This window comes from Electrophorus electricus, chromosome 1 (genome assembly GCF_013358815.1).
Source record: "Electrophorus electricus isolate fEleEle1 chromosome 1, fEleEle1.pri, whole genome shotgun sequence".
In the NCBI taxonomy this organism is placed as follows: Eukaryota; Metazoa; Chordata; class Actinopteri; order Gymnotiformes; family Gymnotidae; genus Electrophorus; species Electrophorus electricus.
The window spans coordinates 32,800,206-32,821,085 of NC_049535.1; the positions used below are offsets into that span (position 1 = coordinate 32,800,206).

Genomic DNA, 20,880 nt, shown 5'->3' on the forward strand with positions numbered 1-20,880 from the left:
TATATATATATATATATATATATATATATGCATATGTATATAGTACTAAAGTAATTTTTGCACTACTTGTAGGCCTGAATTATTACACTGCTGTTGCTCCTTGAAATCTTCGAAACTGGAAACCTTGTGTAACACATTGCAATTTTTTTTACTAGATATATAATTGTATATTGTCATATATAAACGTTAGTTAAGTGTGTGTTGTTTCTGTGAATGAAGCTATTCCCACCCCCCACCCCCTCAAAAAAGATTTCTCGTTTGATCCGTTTGGTTTCTTATTTTTAGATTAACAGTAAAAAATGATAGAAGCTTGTAGATCAGGCTTTTATGTTGCATAAGATGGCAGGCGTACGGACATTCACCATTAATGTACGGGCTAGTGCACGTGGGGGTTATACCGGGTAAAACAGGTTTATACCAGTTCCGCGCTGCTGCCACATGTGCGCCAGCTTATTAGAGCTCGTCAGGCGTTGAACTCTGTTACAGACCAAATTAATTATATTTCATTTATCTCGTTTTTAATATATAGAAAAGTGTTACAAAAATAATTTTAATTTATACCGTGAAAAAAAGAACTCAACAATCGCATACTAGGCGACGTGTTGTTGACGTCATGCGCATGCCTCGCGCCTAATCTGCGAGCGAGGTTACACTCAGGAAAGAAAATGCCATCAACTCATTTTTACACACAAGCACAGGCATAAAGGCTTTGATCGGTGCTTTTATAATGCTTTTGTAGAGTTTTTTGGGGGATGGAATTTTTGTTTATTATTTTGGGGAATTTTTATTTATTTATTTATTTTCAATTGGGCAATTCAGGGTAGTGTGTGCTGTGTTTTTCACCTTGTATGATTGTATTTCTGATATCCAGTGACCAGGTTGTTATTCTATAAAATAATGTTCTTATGTAACTTATCTCATTACATTATTTTAATTCAATAAAGAAAGAAAAATATATGTTGGCTTTCAAATGGCAGGACATATGTTAAAGTTAAAGAAGGCTTGCAACTGGACTTATATAGTTTTTAGCTAACTCTCAAAATGAAAAGTCAAACCCACTACCTTTCTGACATAAGGTGTCTTGCATTATATCTACAGACTACTGTAAAGACTAGAAATGGTCTGGTTTTTACTCTGGTAAAATATACTCTGGTACTCCAGTAAAAGATATTTAGTGAGAAGAACAGTTTACACATACTGGTGAATTGTGATCAATTTTGTCTATGTCTCAGTACAATTTCACTCCAAACGTTTTTTCCCGTATTATATTTATCCTAAGATTCTAAGTATGGATTCCTAGACAAGGATTTAATTGTCTTTTTAAAATTGTAGTCACTAGTGGAAAATCGTTTTAGCCTTTAGGCTTAATCCAAGGCTGATGAACCAACCAATCAAGATTTTATAAATAAATCACCGTTCTTTAAATGTTCCCAGATCGTTTCTTGCTGACCTCACTCTTCTAGTTAAATCATATCACTGTACCAGTGCTGATGGGTAGGTTTCTTGTGACAAGGTTTCCTACAAGTCAGCTTACTCTGCAACACCTACTCACCATAACACACATAGCAAACTGCTGACAGCTATAACCAGTCCTTCAACACCGCAATGCCAAGCTAGAGATAAGGTCCGTTCACCTAGTTAAAGCATATCAACCCACCTGACCATGACAAAACAAGGTATCCATGCTCTACTGAAGGAAGATTTGTTAATGGATTACTTAGCAGGGCTTTTGTGCAGCTGCAAGCGTAGACAGGTCTGTGTATGTCTAAGTTATAATTAACAAAATAGTACAGAACTCTTGGTGTTTTTTGCAAGGTCGCAACAAACATACGTGACAACAAGTTAATTCAGGTCTGAAAGTTAAGCAACACAGCCCTGAAATTTAATTCAGTACCTTGGACAGCTCAGAACCGAATCAGATCTGCTGTGGTTCTACTGAAAAAGTAGTTTTTTCTCAGCCTAATCTCACTTCTGAAGAAACTCACTCATGCACACTTTGTGGAATCATTGTGTGCTAACTTCCCTTTCCACAGCAACATTCCTTCTTTGACGTCACGGATGTTATTTGGCCCTGCCGGATGAAATAAACACAGCAGTGTTTTTGTAAGAAGCCAGGAGACGTAAACAAGACCTTTTTTTATACTGTGGTGGGATCCTAGGTTAAGAGCAAGGTCTGGTGGACATATGCTCCGAGCCTGTGAGTGAATTGTTCAGAATAATTCATTTAATCTGCTCATTATAACCACACTGAATCTTCATAACATCTTATTTATCCAATTTCTCTATCAGACAGAGAGATGTAGAGAAACTGGTGATAATTTTGGAGACTTTCAAATATACTGAAAATAAAAATAATAGTGTTGGTCATGGATATATTTATTAATCTGCTACATTATAATCACGCGGCTCTGAGAATGGAAAAACTCCCAAATGTTCGCCTTTCTCTGTGCACACATAAGAACAGGGCATCAGCTCCCTGCCAAATGGCACACTTGTGTTTACAGAATCCGTGAGAGCCTAAAAATGTCACTCCGTGGTTGTGGGTAAACAGAGGTATGTGTAGAAAGGCACTGACCTTGTTTTTCAACATGCTAAACTCTGCACAGACCTAGATAAACGGTACAAATACTAAAAAACAAAACACTTTACATCGATATACAGATCAAACACAGACACAAAGAATACAGAAATACTGGCAACTTTACATAAATATAATATTTAAAAATCTGATCAGTAAATTCATGTTTTAAGTGTCGGTAGTTGACATTTAAAGCAATAAAGCAAAAATATTCAGAGAAGAATAGGATAAGTAGGAAAGCGTCTTTACAAGAACTTTATAAAGAAAATACAAACAGAACAAAAAATAGAAATTAAAAAATGCAACAGTGTTAGTAACACTACCAGTTTTTATTTGATTAAAACATGCTTGTTTTGCTATTGGGTCATTGTCATAAGTCATTACACCCTGTACATTGTAATTTGAAATATAAATTCCTTACATGCAAGTGGTAATACTACAACACTTTGCAGAACTTCTGATATGAAGACGTATGACATCTGTGATATCACAGCTCGCCATCAGCTGTGTAAGCTGTCCCAGTGGTCACAGCCGTAGTTACCATATCTGACTTATGGCAGTACATGAGAAAACCTATAATCATAAAGCTTACACTCTAATAAAGGGTAGACTTTGGTATTGCATCCAAAGACCTGCTATAAAGTATTCTCAGCTGTAAACTCAGATAATGATAATTGAGCATGTATAACCGAGATAGAGAGAGGAACCGTTGGAAGGAGGCTGGTATCAGAGAGTTCCAAAGAACGTGGTATTTAAGAGCACGATAAGCTTTCAAAAGGCATTCAGGCATTTGCTTCAGCTGTGGGTTACGGTTAGCATTAGGAGAGGGAGAACCAATGCTGTACTGGAGAGGCAGGTGTGATCTGAAATAGTGTGAGAACACTGATTTTACTGGCCAATAACAATTATGCCTACAACAGATTAAAGGGATGTATGACCTAATAAAAACATACAAACAAACTAGCAGAAACATGTGCGATGTGCGTCATTCACACTCACGCCCTGCTGTCTTGATAAGAAGTCTGCTCTGTAGTGTGCCAAAGAATATTAGTCTGTTAGAGTGGCCTAGTCAGTTGGTGGAATACCTTTCCTTTTATGTCTACTTTTGGTTTGCTTTCTTTGATTTTTTTCAAGGTAGACGAGACATTAAAGAAAAGATAGTTCTTGTTTATGGTCAGTTTGGGCCTACTCTGAGACTCTGACTGACTGACGGGTTCTCAAGTGGCCGTGTTATCTGTTAAGGCCTTTGTTAAGCAGCATGGCTTTGAGTTCTTTTCCATTTAATGAGCTTCTTCCCTGGTTGTAACACAGAGCACAGCTAGCACTCCCCGTCACTTTGTCTGCCCGAGCTAACGTGGGTTTCAGTTGGACTACTACGATTCCACTGAAGCGTCGTCTCATGCTGTTTCATACCCAGGGGATCTGGCCTCAGTGATCATCTGCAGACCCCATGCTGTAAGGAACTGAAACCAAATGGCCTGTAACCCTCACTGCAGAGGCCTTTAGGGGATACTGCCTAAACCCACAACCATGTGCTCTGTTTTGTTTTGTCTAAACAGCTGGAGTTCAAGAGAAACTGTATCAGGTTTGCTGATTATGCCACAGGAATCGGTCATATCAGGAACAATAATAAAAGTGGCTACAGGATCTGGGCAGGAGTCCTGATGAGGTGCTGCCAGGGTAAGGATCTCACACTCAGCATCAACAAAACAATAGTGGTTACCCTGGAGATGCTGAGGAAGTGTCATGGGCTTCAGGTTCCTCAGCATCCAGATTGGCTGACAGGCTCAGTGCGGAGACCCTCCTCCCACAGCGACATGTTTACTCCCTAAGGAAGGTAAGGATGTTGCACCGTAGACCTCCTGGAAGGACGCATCTGCAGTGCTTGTACATGTGCTAGGGATTGCCTCTTTCCCCTGAAAGCTTATTGGCGGGTTTTCTTGTCATTGAAACCCACCCCATCCCCTATTGGTGGGTTTCTCATCACTGAAACCTGCCCCACTCTCCTATTGGTGTGTTTCTCATCACTGAAACCCGCCCCATCCCATGCGGTTGTCTTTGCTCTTTCCTTTGGGCCATTGGCCATTAATGAACATACAAATCCTTTATTATTTCACACCGAGGTACACATCAAACCAGCAAATATTTTATGTTTTAGTTACTTGAACCAAACCTGAATTGGTGAATTATTTAACTAACTTGGCATACTTGAGATCTGTTAGTCTGTGCCCATAAACACACCTCATATAACACACTAACAAATATGCTTTCTTGTTCACAATGCAGTGAATATGTTATATGGGGAAGGTTATAACCTCTGAACAGTTCATCATGGCCGATTAAAATCATCATAGCACTTAAGTTTCACTGTGTATTACAGGCGCTTTCTTATAAACACATTCAGGGGGATCAGTTTTTTTCACTGTATCCTGAAGCGTAACTATTACTACCATACAACATCAACTGAAACAAATCATTACCTTCTGCTGAATTACATATTGCTAAGTACATAAAGAGAATACCAGCAAAGAAAAAAGACCCCGTCAAGACAAGGGAGAGGAATATCATTCCAATTTACCACCATTTCTTTTTATCCCTTTTGGTCCTCCAGCCATCCAGCAGAATTCTTTGCACTTTTACTAATAAAATAATAGGCACATACATAGAAAACATCCCGTTATATTAATATTTAGGATGACAACATGTAAACGTATATTAGTTATTAATGCAGAAAATGCACATATTTTAAAAAGTAATTCCATTTTCAATACGATGATGTTAATCATAAAAAATAATAAAATAACAAGATGCTACAGTAATATCTTAATAAAGTATTTGTCATATACGTAGCTACTACAGTTTGTGGCAGGTTCTTCCATGCACCTGTAGTCTTTGTATAACACACCCGTCAGGAGACCGCGTGACAACGACGCGATCCCTGACGCGTTCAGCGCGCGTTCGACGCTATTCTGACACGGTAATTAGTCCTGGAGCACGCGCTTAGGGTTCTTCCAAGTCGGCTGCAGATTCCACCTGTCCTCTAGCGCCTCGCGGACGGCCGATTTTGCCTCGCCGAGATCCATCGCGACACCGATTTATCTAACGGAAACCAAAAGAGAGCTTTATTGTTCTCTCGTCAACGGGTGTGTTATAGACAGGCACAGAATCTAGTAGTGAACCATTAGCTCACGGCATTGTTATTGCACACGCAGGTCCAGCTCCAACACCTTCAGCACACAGTCTAATAATGAACACAATGGCATATCAAACAGTGGCAGTCAAACAGATAGAAGGTATTTCCACGAGTCACTAACTGCAGTGGTGTTACAGAACATAAGAGAGTAGTCTAAGCCGAAACAATTGTCCTTTTTTTTTTTGCATCTGTTTTAAAAATGTCTCAAATTGTCGCGATTGAAGGAGCGCCTGTTAAACTAAGTACTGTAAGCGAGAGCGACACCTTGTGGAAATAATATTAATACTTGAATTTAGCCCATGACAAAAATATAATGTGTCATTAAAGCATATATTAAGGGGGGCAAAAAGTAAGGAAAAAAATAAAACAGAGCCTGTTTAGTATGACAAACAGAAACGAGTAAGAATTCCCACCAGTAACCACATCATATAGCAATACACCAGGAAAAAAGTAAAAACAGACTAAAGAATAAGAATAATGCTTTGTCATAGTACATGCAGACAGCATCAATGGTTCGCATGAGTTAAATTCCAAGACTTCTATTTTGCCTGGTCTATTTACATATAAATTAGTCATCTCACTGAGTGTCTGGCAGTGGGATTTAACTTGACATGCTGTGGTTGCGTTGCCTGTTGTTTTCGTTGCCATGGTTTGCTGCTTTGACTAGTTTCAACATGTTTTTCAAATTGAAAGCTCTACTGAATATGACCATCATCAAATATTCAAATAGTGTCATTGACTGAACCTCTAACACAATCATATCAATGACGTTTGGAGTTTTAAAAAGCGTATTTAGTTCTTTCTGGTTGATATATAGTAGCATGCTATTTAAATCTACATGTTAAAAGATCATGTTGCAATGCACTGCTCCTGCTGGTTGGATGTGTGGTTATGTGGTTGAATTAAAACCATGACATATTAAGTCATGAGGAAGACAGAAGTAAAACTGGCCTCTGGCGAACATCCTGACGTTCCTGCAGGGTTTGGAGGCCGATTAAGTGTAGCAGGATTGAGCCACAGTCAAGGTTATCACAGAACAAAGATCAAAGATCATCTCACGGGGTGAACGCGAGTCCGAGTGAAAGTTCTCTCGAACAGTTACGACGATCTTAATGTTGCAGACATTTTGGGGAGCTGAAGCGTGGTCTGGTCTGGAGTGGTCTGCGTAACCATGGCAGCCAGAGTGTGTTGGCCCGGGAACGACCCGGCGGGAGGGACGATGGGCTCTGTAATCTGTGTGGGCTGCTACTCGGACAGTGAAGGTTAGCGATTCTGAATGCTCACTGGAGGAAACTCGGCCTCGTCATCCAGACGCACGGGCCCTGCCGCAAGCTCGTGCTCCGGGATCACCTCGCCTTTCCTGGCCCCACCGTCCTCCGAGAAGCCTGACAGGACAAAAAGACACGGCAGGACATCTAAAGCACAGCTGCTCTCGCTGATATATGGGCACAGTCATACAACGTTCATAAAAATCCTGAAAGGCATCTTCGCAGAATGCTCCTTTGATTATTACGGGTATCTTAGTTTAAGGTTCAGTTTCTCAGAGCCAGATTTAGCCTCTCCTGAAAAAGATTCCCAACAGTGATTCACCACTGTTGCTACAGCTTTGTCAAAGACTCTAACCATATCTGGGAAACAGGCCCAGTCTTCCTGATTATTCTTCGTCCAGCTCTCGTCAAATGTGGCTGAGTTAAACGCGTTCCGGCTGTTGCAGCCGTTCCGAGGTTTTCCAGTGCTGGTGTGTGTGGGCTACTGTGGTTCAGTACCTGTGAGAGTGGCAGCGAGGGGTCTGCACGTGGGTATGGCTGCAGTGGCCGCGTACGACAGACCCGAGGGGGGCGGCCCCGACCCCGCGGCTTCCTCCGTGCCCTCTCGCTCTTCGTTCGAGCCCGACAGCCTGGGGAAGGGGGTCAAAGGTCAAACGCATCCATACACGGTCAGCTCATCGTCTAAAGATAAGACCTTGCATGCGGGGGCACTGGGGTGGTAAAAGACTCTGCACGGGGCGGGGTGGGGGGACGTGATGTGAAGTGTGGGTGTGTAAGGCGCACCTGTGGGTCTGCACGAGTGCACACTCACCCCCGTCCTGGGGGTCAATGTTGTAGATGAAGAGCTGACCATTAGACGAGGCCACGAGCAGACGTGGAAGCTTCTGGATCCTGCATGGTTGGGGGTGAGAAAGGACAACAATAGCACACTGGCATCCATGATAGACGGAGTACGAAATGTGGAGCCATCCTGCTTCACAGCACTGTGTCAAACTAGCAACGTAAAACAGGATGCCGCATCCCAGTCTAGATTGAACTCTGAATGACAGAAAAGTTATGATAATCTTAGTAGAACTATTTTGGGATTTAACACAATCCAATCCCAGCAAAATCCCCAGAAGTGAAGTGAGTGTTCCACTGTTTAGCTGCGTCAAGATGGATGTCTTTTGTGTGTGTGTGTGTGTGTGTGTGTGTGTGTGACTCACATGGTTAAGGTGCAGACGTTTCTGTATGTGTGTGTGTGTGTGTCACTCACATGGTTAAGGTGCAGACGTTTCTGTGTGTGTGTGTGTGTGTCACTCACATGGTTAAGGTGCAGACGTTTCTGTGTGTGTGTGTGTGTGTCACTCACATGGTTAAAGTGCAGACGTTTCTTTGTCCAGTTGTCTGCAGGCGGACGGTGGCGAAGGCGCGGTCCTGACTCATCATGCCCGACACCTGCGCGGGGAGGTAGCTGCTCGCTGCTGTAAACATCTTCCCTACATAGGATGACCAGGTAGAAGCCTCCTCCTCTCCACTGGAGTGCACACACACACATACACACACACACCAAACACATATCATACACACACGCACAAAGTGAAGAAACATTGAATAGGCCATACAGCATACTTTTGTGTTATTTTTGTCAACAACTATCTCTCAGAAGCGTAGATCTGTGTGTGTGTGTGTGTGTGTGTGTGTGTTTGTGTGTGCGTGCGTTTGTGTGTCCAGTAAATTCCTCACACCTTGGCCCATGTTGCTCTAGCTTGAAAATGTGCACAGTCTCTGTGTTGCTTGAGGCACAGAGGAATTGGGTATCAGAGCTGAAGGACAGAGAGCTGATGTTCACATACCTGTAGATACACACACACGCACAAACACACACACACACACACACACACACACACACAGTCAAATGCCATGCACATACACTCATACACACTATCACTTTACCAGAATATTATGGACACATTTTATATGCAATTAATGTGTAAATTGCAAGTGTGTGTGGTACTGGCTATTCAAACCTCTTCATTCCTCGGCGGAATTCAAACAAGCGCTGTCCCTCTGGAATGGAGAACACGCGGATCACAGTTCCCTGTAAGAGACCAGAGGACACACACAGTCCTAGAGCGAGGGGCAGTTTAGGTGTGTATGTGACGGACTATGTGAGGAGAGTTGGCACCAAATCTACATTACTTTTCAGTTAGGTCAGAGAGGTTTGAATATGTAATGACATATGTAGTGACACACAGTTCCCACATCAAATCTTCTGCATATTCTATCACTCTCTATTGTAGTGTGTGTGTGTATAGACATGTCTGCTCTATCTGTGTGTGTGTGTGTGTGTGCGTGCGTGCGCGCGCGCGTGTGCGTGCGTGTCTGTGTGCGCGTGCGTGTATGTGTGTGCGTGTGTGTGTGTGTATGTGTGTGTGCGTGTGCGTGTGTGTATAGACATGTCTGCTCTATCTGTGTGCGTGTGTGTGTGTGTGTGTGTGTGTGTCTGTGTGTGTGTATAGACATGTCTGCTCTATCTGTGTGTGTGTGTGTGTGTGTGTGTGCGTGCGTGTGTCTGTGTGTGTGTATAGACATGTCTGCTCTATCTGTGTGTGTGTGTGTGTGTGTGTGTGTGTGTGTATAGACATGTCTGCTCTATCTGTGTGCGTGCGTGCGTGTGTGTGTGCGTGCGTGTGTGTGTGCGTGTGTCTGTGTGTGTGTGTGTGTGTGCGTGTGCGTATGTGTGCGTGCGTGTGTGTGCGTGTCTGTGTGTGTGTGTGTGTGTGCGTGCGTGCGTGTGTGTGTGCGTGCGTGTGTCTGTGTGTGTGTGTGTGCGTGTCTGTGTGCGTGCGTGTGCGTATGTGTGCGTGCGTGCGTGCGTGTGTGTGTGTCTGTGTGTGTGTATAGACATGTCTGCGCTATCTGTGTGTGTGTGTGTGTGCGTGTGCGTATGTGTGCGTGCGTGTGTCTGTGTGTGTGTGTGTGCGTGCGTGCGTGTGTGTGTGCGTGCGTGTGTCTGTGTGTGTGTGTGTGTGTGTGCGTGTCTGTGTGTGTGTGTGTGTGTGTATAGACATGTCTGCTCTATCTGTGTGCGTGCGTGCGTGTGTGTGTGCGTGCGTGTGTGTGTGCGTGCGTGTGTCTGTGTGTGTGTGTGTGTGTGTGTGTGCGTGCGTGCGTGTGTGTGTGCGTGCGTGTGTCTGTGTGTGTGTGTGTGTGTGTGCGTGTCTGTGTGCGTGCGTGTGCGTATGTGTGCGTGCGTGCGTGCGTGTGTGTGTGTCTGTGTGTGTGTATAGACATGTCTGCTCTATCTGTGTGTGTGTGTGTGTGCGTGTGTGCGTGTGCGTATGTGTGCGTGCGTGTGTCTGTGTGTGTGTCTGTGTGTGTGTGTGTGTGTGCGTGTGTGCGTGTGCGTATGTGTGCGTGCGTGTGTGTGCGTGTGTCTGTGTGTGCGTGTGCGTATGTGTGCGTGCGTGCGCGTATGTGTGCGTGCGTGCGTGTGTGTGCGTGTGTGCGTGCGTGTGTGCTGTATCTGTGGTTACCCTCTCAGAGGCGCTGGCCAGCTTAGAACCTGAGGAGTTAAAGGTGATGGCTGCCAGGGGACTGTCGTGTGCAGGTACCATGGTAACAGTGCTCTGTGAGGGAGGACAGCAATAGCACGGTTACATGACCTGCTATGTGGGAGGAGCGCAATGGCATGGTCACATGACCTGCTCATCATCTCACGTACACCTAAAGCAGGTGAGTATTTAACACCAGTTATGTCACTACAAGACAGAGTAAATCAAGAAACATTAAACACAAGTCAACATTAAGCATAATCCTCCCTACTGTGTATGAAGAACAAATGTGTGTCATGAAATGACACCTCTGCCCACAGCTTGTGAAGGTGTGAGGGTTTGCCCCATTACCAGATTGTTAGCATCATAGATGATGGTCTCTCCGATGGAGGCATTGCCCGGGTATGCCAAGTAGGAGTTGGAATGGTTGACAGACAGGGCGCAGAGACCTGAAGGAACAACCAGAGATTTCACATTTACGGCATTTAGCTGACACTTTTATCCAAAGCTACTTACAGTTATTACTAAACACAACTTGAGCAATTGAGGGTTAAGGGTCTTGCTCAGGGGCCCAACAGTGTCAACTTGGTGGTGGTGGGGCTTGAACTGGTAACCTTATGATTACTAGTCAAGAACTTTATGCACTGAGCTACCACTGGCCCATGCGCCTCAGAGTCCAAGTGACAAGTCCAGAACAAACCCAGCAGCAGCACAGGTGACCTCCCATCTAACCTGAGGGGTTGGCTGGTGTGTTTAGCAGGGTCTTCAGGAGCTTCATGTCCTTTATGCTGTGGATATAGATGGACTCCTCCAGGCAAACAACCAGCCTCTACAGAGTGACCAACACACACACACACAGGGTAAAACCGACTGCGTAAATATAAACTGACTATTTATCGATGGAAAAATTCTCAGGTGCCATTCACATTAATTCATAGTTCTGTCCCTCTCAGTTTCATTCATATAACAAGTTTATCATCTGCAGTGCCACTACCCCGTACAGTTCAGCGTCGCTGTCGGAGCAAATCTGCTCATCCCCATTCCGATACAGTAACCAACATAACTCTGATAATGGGCTTCCGCGATACGTGGTGATCACTCGGGTGTAAGCGGTGCAGGTGCGCAGGGGGGGCGTGCACCACCTGTCGGTTGAGCCGCACGGCGAGGATGCTGTCTGAGTAGCTGTAGTTGCAGATCTCCGTGCCCTTCTTGAAGTGGTAGACGTTCATGCGGCGAGGCGCGGCCTGGCTCACCACCACCACCAGGCTACTGGAGAATAAACGCTCCACGATGTAGGCGTCCGGGCTCTCCGCTGCAGGCCAGAGGCACGACACACACTTCAGAAAAACACACACATGCAACACACACATGGGCCGAGCTGCTGGACCAGAGCCTTTTCAGTGTTCTCCAGACCACAGCAGAAATCATGACAAATGTGTACAGGTAATCTGGACACTAGGGGACTATAGTGCACCATGCATTGCACCAGTTTCCTGTGCGCGGATTAAACCTAGACTGGAACCAAAGTTTGGTGAATCATCACTGGAAATTCAGTTTAGTCTTTAGGCTTCACTTGAGCCAAGAGGTCTGTAATTGTTTACAGAGAAAGACTGTAAACTGAATCTAGTATAAGCAACATTAGCTTTATACATGGATGTATGTAGGATTAAAAGCATGGGGGTAAAAGCACAACAAAATCACCCAAAAGGTTCAATTACCCAGGTGCTCACACACCCTCCTATATTCCAACAGGACACATTACCAACGTGTGCTTATCTCCCTCTGATGTTTACCTGCCAACACACTCTGAGATCATTGTGTTCTCCTATCCCTGGCTAATCTTGGCTGTGAACTCTGGTCCTGATTGGCCCGGGTACCTGTCACACTGCAAATTAGCATGGCTGTTCTAGGGAGGGTCTAACAACTCATATACAAGACAAACTGTGCAAACTTGCAATAAAATTTCCTCTGTGGAAAAAAAACCAACTGTACAACCAACATGTTCCATTAGGGGAAATACCATTGTTGCTGTTTTTCTAAGGGCTGAGTTTAAATTCAAGGAGGTATCCATTACCACAGCACGTCTATGATGCCTTGCAAATAAAGCATCAGTCTGAACTCCACACTGACTGGACCAGAAAACTGTGTTCTCGGTGAGCAGTAACACAGCTTGTGGAAAATCACATGATGCCACGTCCCATGTTGTGCACAGTCATTGGTATCTGCCAGGTCTGCACGCTCTCCGTGTAGCTTGTGTTTGTCTATCTATCCCGGAGTCAGTAAGGCGAGACAAGGCTCTTCTCACCACTCTCATGAATGCACTCCAGTCTGTCCACTGCTGTCACAGAGAAGAGCCGGTATCCAGTTTTAGTGCCCACAGCCAATGACCTGGGAAGAAAAAAAAATTCATCATTCTAAAGGATTTTTGTATATAAAGTATTTTGAGACTGCTTTGAATTTTTTTCCCCCACACAGATGTGTTCTACTACACAGTTCTGATTCCATCTTGTGGTTTTGTGTTTCAACATTCATTTGTAGAAGCTGTCTGGTAGCTTGATGTAGAACTGCAAGGACTGCACCTCTTTCACTTTCGGGACGCCATCCTTATCCACCGGGGGACGAAACGTTTATCTACTACTGGATACACGTTTACCAAAAATATTCCCCACCCCACGTATTTATTTATATATAGTAAACGATCCAACCATAAAAGCAATTATAATGTCTAGACAACGCATAAAGCGTTATTGTATTAAACATGTGAACTTAGTCTCGACCAACATCTGGTTTGCAGTCCTCCAGATGTAGTTGGTCGTGTCAGATCGCGTGTAGCGTGTAACTCACTCGGTTTCAGAGGAAAGGGTATAGTCTGTTCCAACCATCAATAATGCTAATGCTACATCCCTCTTTTCTGACACCCAAAAAATACTGTCACTTCTGTAGCCACCCGAAGCGTTTGTTAATTAAGGACGTGTTGGGGGATTGACTCCCTGAACAGCATGCGTTGGTTTTTTTTTTTGCCACCTCGTGACCAGAAAATATGGTTTTACGCTTTCTACAACAGCGTCCGCTCTATGTGGCGAGCTGGACACATCAGACATATCGTTGCAACCGAATAGCCATCTGTGCATGCGAAATAATCAGAATATACCACGAAAATGCATTCACGCATATGCCGTTAGACACGGGTATTGCAGGGTTATGACTGTGGTCATTCGAGACTTATGAAGCATGATGCAAGCGGTGTTTGTGCGGCCCGGCGCGCGCCTACGTGGAGTCTTGGTTGAAGGAGGCGCAGCCCAGCCCTGGCCCGCGAGGACCGTGGGCCCCGTCTTCTCTCTCCATCCCGATTCCCAACGACCTCCTTGCCTCCCTCCGCCCTGGATCGGAGGCCCGGGATCGGATGAGCCTCTTTTATAAATAGTGGCGAACCGAAAATCCACTAAACGAAAAAAGAAAAAAGAAACCTCAGCGAATTCTGCTATATCCAAATACTCCGAAAGCTTTTCTTCTTGCATTAACAAGTTAGTTTGGTCTTATCGGCTAGTTGCTGGACACCTACAAACCATGGAGCGCCGATCCAAACGGAGCAAAACAAAACCAGCTGATCGCTGTTGCGTCATGGCGGTGTCATATCCTAGTGGGCGGGGCTAAGGTACAGCGTTCTCGTCCGACCCATTCCGGATTGGTCGGATAAACACTGGGACGCGCTAATAGGCTCTTTGTGCGGAAGCGTGTGTAAATAGGGCGTGTCCCCGAGGAAAACCAACGGAATTTTGGACAGGAAATGCAGCAGACTATATTTGGACGCAGATTGGGGCGCATGCAGTATGCAAAAATTATGCGGTAAATTGTACTACATGCAGCATGCAAAAATTATGTCGTAAATTGTACTAAATGCAGTATGCAAAAATTATGTAGTAAATTGTACTACATGCAGTATGCAAAAATTGTTTATGTATTGAACCCACAGAAAACAGATGTAATAAAGCACAACCACACTCGTCCTTTATTTGCTATGATAAGAAGACGGTCATTTTTAATATGTCTGAAAATGTATTACAAAGTCTTAACTAAAAGCCAAGCAAGGAAGTATGTGTAAACCAGTGTATAACCAGTAAATCCTAGACTGTATATGATAGTACATCCTGTTGTTCTGCAGACCTCACCATAATAATTAAGAAAGAACAATGCCTTTTATCTGGGTTATTACAGAAGTGACAATTACAGCAGTATCTTTCTCTAAAGACAAAAAACGTTTATGAGTAGTTATTTGATTTTTCTACGTGGCAGAATAGCAGTCAAAGCTTTGTTGTGGCTGCCTTGTTCTGCGATCCTGTTGGCCAGTGGTCCTCTTGTGTTGTGGTCTTGTTTTGTTGTGGTTCTGTGCAGACATCAGGGCACTGTGCACCTTCCCTGCTATTTCAGTGCTGCAAAGTTTCAGCGCTGCGCAAACATGAACATGAAAAGAAAGAATTAGAAATTACACCGTTGTTTTACAAGATGATTATGCATAAAGATTTCAGATGATCAAACTGAATTGTTGCAGCGTGAGTGGTATTACAGACACGCAAGCATCGGTCCTGAACTTTCAGTACCTTGAGATCCCAGAGAACCATGGCACCATCCAGACCCACACTACTGAACTTCTCCACCTTGGACTTTTGTCCCTCCACAGTGCACAGCTGACTGCATGGCAAACAAGACACGACAGTTTACACTCTGTAAACAACCATGGAATGTATGAACCGTCCTGCCACGTTCATAAAATGAAGGCCTCATAGGCAGACAGGCTCCAGGGTGCTGTACTCACGTGATGCTGTTCTGGTGCAGAGTGTTCAGCTCATTGTCCTCCTCCTCTGTGGTGGCTTTTTTGTCCAGATTGCGGAAGTGCTGCATGGCCGACATGCTGTTTTTGGAAGTCTGTTTGCTGATTCCCAACTTTTTTACATAGTGCAGCTGGCCAGGACCCTTGTATGAGAACTGATAGGGGCAGCAGTCATGGCCCTGGGATGTCCAACAAGACTGACCATTAATCACAGTAGTCCTGTTTTAATCGCTCTACATATAGTTATCTTGCAGTTCAAGAAGATGTTTGCGTAACAGTGAAACAGAGTGGAATATCATTGGTTTGCTCTCTACATAGTGTGAATTGTTACATGTGGTTTTGCACAAATGGACTGATAAGTCAGGTGTACCAGGAGCCTTTGGGCTGGGGTGTGAGGGGGCGGGGCTTGATGATCACATGTGATGGGAGATTGATTACACTTCCTTACCGCAGCCACAGTCTCAGTCTCGTTGATGTGCAGTATGCTCAGTAAGGGAAGCTTGTCTGTGGTCAGCTGTGTAACCCTACGAATCACAGCATCCCCTGATCAGACTGTGGCGGCGCTGTGGTCTGGCTTATACAAGTTCATCATTTCCGTCCCCTCACCCAGGAATTAGATATTATACGATTCAAACATGTTTGAGATCTGTCGGCTATCAGCCGTCTGTCTGTGTCTATAAAACTCATATAACTAGCACTGCACTTTCTTTTTTCTCACCGGTTTAAAAAAAAAGGCTGATATTTACTCTTTCCCCTGGGGTGCGTCGGCCACGCTGATGGCACTGTTGTGGCTGACCCAAGCCAGGCTGTCTCCAGAAGGGGAGAAGCTGACACTGTGAACCCAGCCGCCACAGTCTTTGTGCTCTAGAAGCACCTCCCCAAAGGGCATCTTGGCCCCCCATGGCGTGGGGCCTGGCTTGTCCTCAATTTCCTTAATGTAGGTAGAGAAAACTCTGCAAAAAAACGACCCAGGTCATAAATGTAGCCATAGACTCGTAATGCTGTGCAGTATAGGGAAGCGTTATAATGGGAATGGGCTAGAACCTGCAGTGTAGATCTGCTGAACCAGCAGCTAACAGGATGTTGTTGGGGTGCCAGTCAAGGCAGAGCACGGTAGAGCAGATGCCTTTCTTGATATGCTTACTGAGCCACCTGCAGAGGTGAAAAACAGGTCGAGTCACAGAGTGACCCAAGCAGGCTCTGAAAAGGGAGCCTGGAACACGGCGCACCATTCCATGTGGTCTCACCCACCCAGAATGAATAATGAGCTGAGTCAGGCGTGGAGAAGCAGGGGATGCACAGCAACATGCAGAGTGGAAAATGCACTGGGAGGACTGCTAATCACTGCTGGAAAAACTGCCGTGACTCCTGCAGTAAGACCTCAGCTCCTCTACTGATGGATGTTCGTAATGAATGCAGCAAAAGGGGGTGAATGTACTGAATGAATCGAATGAAAGCTAAAAGGACATCAGGACTGGGATTTCTAAGAACTCCCAAGTGCTTATAACAAGTGATATAACGAGTACTATAAGGAGTGCTATAACCAGTGTTATAATCAATACTATAACAATTCTGTATTGATGTTTGGCACAAAGGCAGTGAGTGTACTATGTTAAATGAAAACTAATCATAGCCCCCTGGAGTCACTGATCACACTGGCGTGATCAAAGCACATGATCAGCTCAAGACGTCACAGCACAATAACAGACAAGCTTAACATTGTTGTCAACATGTGTTGATAGTGCTGGCTTGAGCCGCCATTCTACTTGTATATAGTTTGATTTTATCTCAATTATACATTTACATTTTCATATTTGCAACCTGTGTTTTCATTTTCTGTCCTTAAAATGTTTCATTGAGTATGTTTGTCTTATTTATAGTAAAAAAAAAGCATTATTTTTCAAATCCGATTTTATGTGTTTTGTGTGTTGTTTGGGTTTGACATGTTGATAAAGTAGGTCAAAGTGAAAAAACTCGTCTACGTGAAGTTATATAGGTGATGTGGTGCTGAAAAAAGATACCAAACAATGGCATAGTAAATATTATGTAAGGTGGTATTGTCACGGAATGCTCCCCCCATGAATCACATGGTATGGCCTGCCACATTTCGTTAGTTGCCACGCCCTCCATGACGGCACACACCTGTACGGGGTCAACGTTGATTGTATGTCTGTTTATTTAAACCCCTGTCAGTGTGAGCGTCATTGTTAGTGTTAGTGTAATGTTAGTGTCAAGGAGTGTGTAGCCACTGTTAATATAACCTCACGTTTGTATCATTTTATGTTGTCATTGTCACTGTTTATATTGTTTGTGTTCCTGTCTATTAGTGTTATTATGTGTGAGTGCCACGAATGTCCTTTATGTTTAGTTATTAAATGTTTCCCTTCGTCAAGGGAGTCTGTGCGTTCTGCTCATCGCCCTGCGACACTCGGGCCGATGACAGGTATATAAACATTATTTAAGGTGGTATATTAGCATTATTTAAGGTGGTACATAAACATTATTTAAGGAGGCATATAAAGGAAAAATCTGAAGTATTCAAAAAAGGCCAAAATAGCCGAAGGCTCCTAAGGGTTAGACTCCTAAGGGTTAGACTCCTAAGGGTTAGACTCCTAGGGGTTAGACTCCTAAGGGTTAGACTCCTAAGGGTTAGATTCCTAGGGGTTAGACTCCTAAGGGTTAGACTCCTAAGGGTTAGACTCCTAAGGGTTAAACTCATGCCCAGTGTAAGTTTGGGTGAATCCAGACTCTCACCAGTCATTCTCTTTCTCAAAGTAACACACGGAGATGAGTTTTGCACCACTTCCAAGCGCAAATTTGTTTTCCATGGGTGACCACTTGACGCACGTGGCAGCTCTGTTGATGCGGACCAGGACCAGCGTGGGCTTCCACACACCATCCTTGAGCGTCCACACGTAGGCGTTTCTGTCTGAGGCACACGTCACAATGCGGTTGGACTCCGGGGCCCAGTCAATTCCTGAAAATAGTAAACAAATTAATAAACTACATTCTAACTAAGATGATAAATGTTGCAGGTGATAAATATGTGTGTGTGTGTGTGTGTGTGTGTGTGTGTGTGTGTGTGTGTGTATGTATATATATATATATATATATATATATATATATCTATATATATATATATATATATATATATATATCTTCTATTTAAAATATTTAAATCTATTGTCTTTCACGTTTCTTTTGTAAACCACCTTGCAAAATCAGTTAATCTGCATTGCCTTGCCTTATTATATAATCCTTAAAACAACTTTATTATATAATTGCACAATTATAACATAATGTGAGGTGTGAGTAGATTAGTACACCATACAGTGCAAAACAAGCAGCAATCATATTCCTGTGACTACTGTGCTATTGTTAAGATTTTGATTTCAGTCCAGCGCCCTTTGCAGGAATGTGTGGCGTGTTTGTTTCAGCAGGCAGGTATGTGATGTAATTGAGTTAATGGCTAATGTGCTGCTCCGTGTAACTATACCTGTGATTCGTCCACTGTGCTCCTTCAGTTCGTGGATCTTACTCCATTCCTTTGCTTTCTTGTGATAAATGTTCACTGTGCTGCTGTTAGGACTGATGGCAATTTCTGAAAAAGCAGAGACATCTGGATGATGCTCTCCAGTTACACACACTCACATTACCAGCGCGGGCAGGGGCACTTACAGCAGAGTGCTAATATGTGAACCAGAGAAGTGGACGTCAGGCTACATGGCTCAACGCAGATCGATTAGGAGATCACAGGATACTGAAATGCTGACTTGGCATGAGTTAAATCTGAATGTGGAATGGTAAATCTGCTTTTGTTACTTTGTAACTTTGCATCTGAGCATACTTTGATTCCACTTGGGGCAGATTTAGTGGATGACAATTACCAAGGAAGAAAAAAAAATGATGTAGCCACAAGCAACAACACGAGGACCTCGAAGGAAAGCAGTCCATGTCGGATATTTCAGGTGTGCTAGTTAGCACTTACGTGTTCGATCTTTGTTCCAGGCATGACAGGACAGAGGCTCCAATCCAAAGCTGTACAGGGACATGTTTCAACAAAGAGGCTCTGGAATGTATAAGACATACCACAGGCAGTGTGAACTCTATGGAAAAGCACAGAAACAAACAGTTGACAAAAACTACGAGATAAATTATCCACACATCTCCAGTTAACATATCCAGTGTTTGCGTAAGTCCAGTTAGACACAAACCAGCACTGTAAGTATATGCAGTTGAAAACATTGTTCCACCATGTTTGTTTAAGGTTATGCATGGGTGTGTTACATGCCTCAAATTGTTATCAAAATGGTACAATCTCTGGGAATTCCAAAGGAAACTGCCCTGCGTCCTTCAGTCTCATACAGCGGCTCTCACAATATAAGAGCGACACAAATTCCTACATCAGTACATGAAGCAAAACCATCTGCTTCCTCTTTATCATCTGACACAACCATGAAGACCACAAATAAATATACTGTGCACTTATCGAGTGATCAGCTATAAAATACATTCACAGTATGCAATACAGTCTCAACCATGTTACCTCCCATCACAGTATCTAAATAGAAATAAATATAAACTGTTTCATAAATGAACTTCTGTGAGAGGCAGCGATATTGTTATGTTTCTGTGGGGCTCACCTGTCCGTAGAGCGTGGCAGACGGTGACTGGTCCTGCGCCCTCAGGCAGGAGTGCTGCTCGAGGCTGGCGGCCCGTGGACTCTGGGCAGTCAACACGAATGAAGCTGAACAGGGAATGCCTGGTGAAGAAGAAGGTTACAGAGACGCCACTGGAGGAGGGTGGGAACAGGGGCAGGATAGGGTGTGGCTACATAGCCAACAGCACCACCTGATCCAGTCTAGGCTCCTTGGTGACTCTGGCTTACTCACACACCATCTGGAAAAGAAAAAAAAAACCTTTTAATTGTTTTAATGATAGGAAATATATATTCAATAGTGAAGCAAGCACAATATCAAGCTTTTTTTTTTAATCAAGTCCTTTAAGGATATTAACAGATCAAAGACAAAGAGGTCTTAAATGTTTTTCATAACCCATGCTTGGGTTCCTTGCACTCACATACATTCTCTGAAAAATACTGGGATAAATACACCTTTAAGGTTGCAAGCGTGTTTTCATGCTTGAGATTTGAAATAACAATTAGGATGGGACCCTTTAATTATGCTTTTTTTTTGCTGAAGCCCAAATAAGTGTTTTGAGAAAACTGCAGAAATTAGGTACACAGTCCTAGATCCTAAAGCTCCTTCAGTGATGGATCCCCCAAGGACTAACCTTCAGCACAAACATCCAGCTCTACTGAATTATATTCAAAACAACCAAATAATAACATCACAAATATTATGTCTACAAATAAATAACTTAATCCTTGCAATATTAAATGAGACTAATATTACTCACCCACTACCCTCACTATGTGTATAACTGATGCTGGAAAATAAGCTATATTCATTCATTCC

At 43.7% G+C, this 20,880-nt stretch overlaps 2 protein-coding genes across 4 annotated transcripts; both read right to left on the reverse strand.

The window, feature by feature from the left end:
• Positions 1–4,667: 4,667 nt before the first annotated feature.
• Positions 4,668–14,481, reverse strand: wipi1 (WD repeat domain, phosphoinositide interacting 1). Of its 2 annotated transcripts, XM_027014707.2 has the most exons (13): positions 13,847–14,481; positions 12,881–12,963; positions 11,718–11,887; positions 11,308–11,404; positions 10,927–11,024; positions 10,558–10,650; positions 9,049–9,119; positions 8,767–8,874; positions 8,391–8,555; positions 7,823–7,930; positions 7,538–7,668; positions 7,056–7,156; positions 4,668–5,677 (listed from the first exon to the last, which is right to left on the reverse strand). In XM_027014707.2, the coding sequence occupies exons 1-13, from the start codon at positions 13,918–13,920 to the stop codon at positions 5,579–5,581; spliced, it is 1,398 nt and encodes a 465-aa protein (XP_026870508.2). In that variant the 5' UTR covers positions 13,921–14,481; the 3' UTR covers positions 4,668–5,578. The 2 variants fall into 2 exon arrangements, with proteins under 2 accessions (XP_026870508.2, XP_026870509.2); XM_027014708.2 differs by lacking the exon at positions 13,847–14,481 and having other exon boundaries at positions 11,718–11,912; positions 12,881–12,961.
• A 77-nt stretch (positions 14,482–14,558) lies between these two features.
• On the reverse strand, positions 14,559–20,179 carry zgc:86896 (uncharacterized protein LOC415190 homolog). 2 transcript variants are annotated; one of them, XM_027014709.2, is made up of 10 exons: positions 20,047–20,179; positions 19,392–19,472; positions 18,900–19,004; positions 18,158–18,380; positions 16,448–16,555; positions 16,150–16,356; positions 15,852–15,927; positions 15,389–15,582; positions 15,174–15,264; positions 14,559–15,021 (listed from the first exon to the last, which is right to left on the reverse strand). In XM_027014709.2, exons 2-10 carry the CDS (start codon positions 19,453–19,455, stop codon positions 15,016–15,018), a joined length of 1,074 nt encoding a protein of 357 aa, XP_026870510.2. In that variant the 5' UTR covers positions 19,456–19,472; positions 20,047–20,179; the 3' UTR covers positions 14,559–15,015. The 2 variants fall into 2 exon arrangements, with proteins under 2 accessions (XP_026870510.2, XP_035383283.1); XM_035527390.1 differs by having other exon boundaries at positions 19,392–19,509.
• Positions 20,180–20,880: the final 701 nt, after the last annotated feature.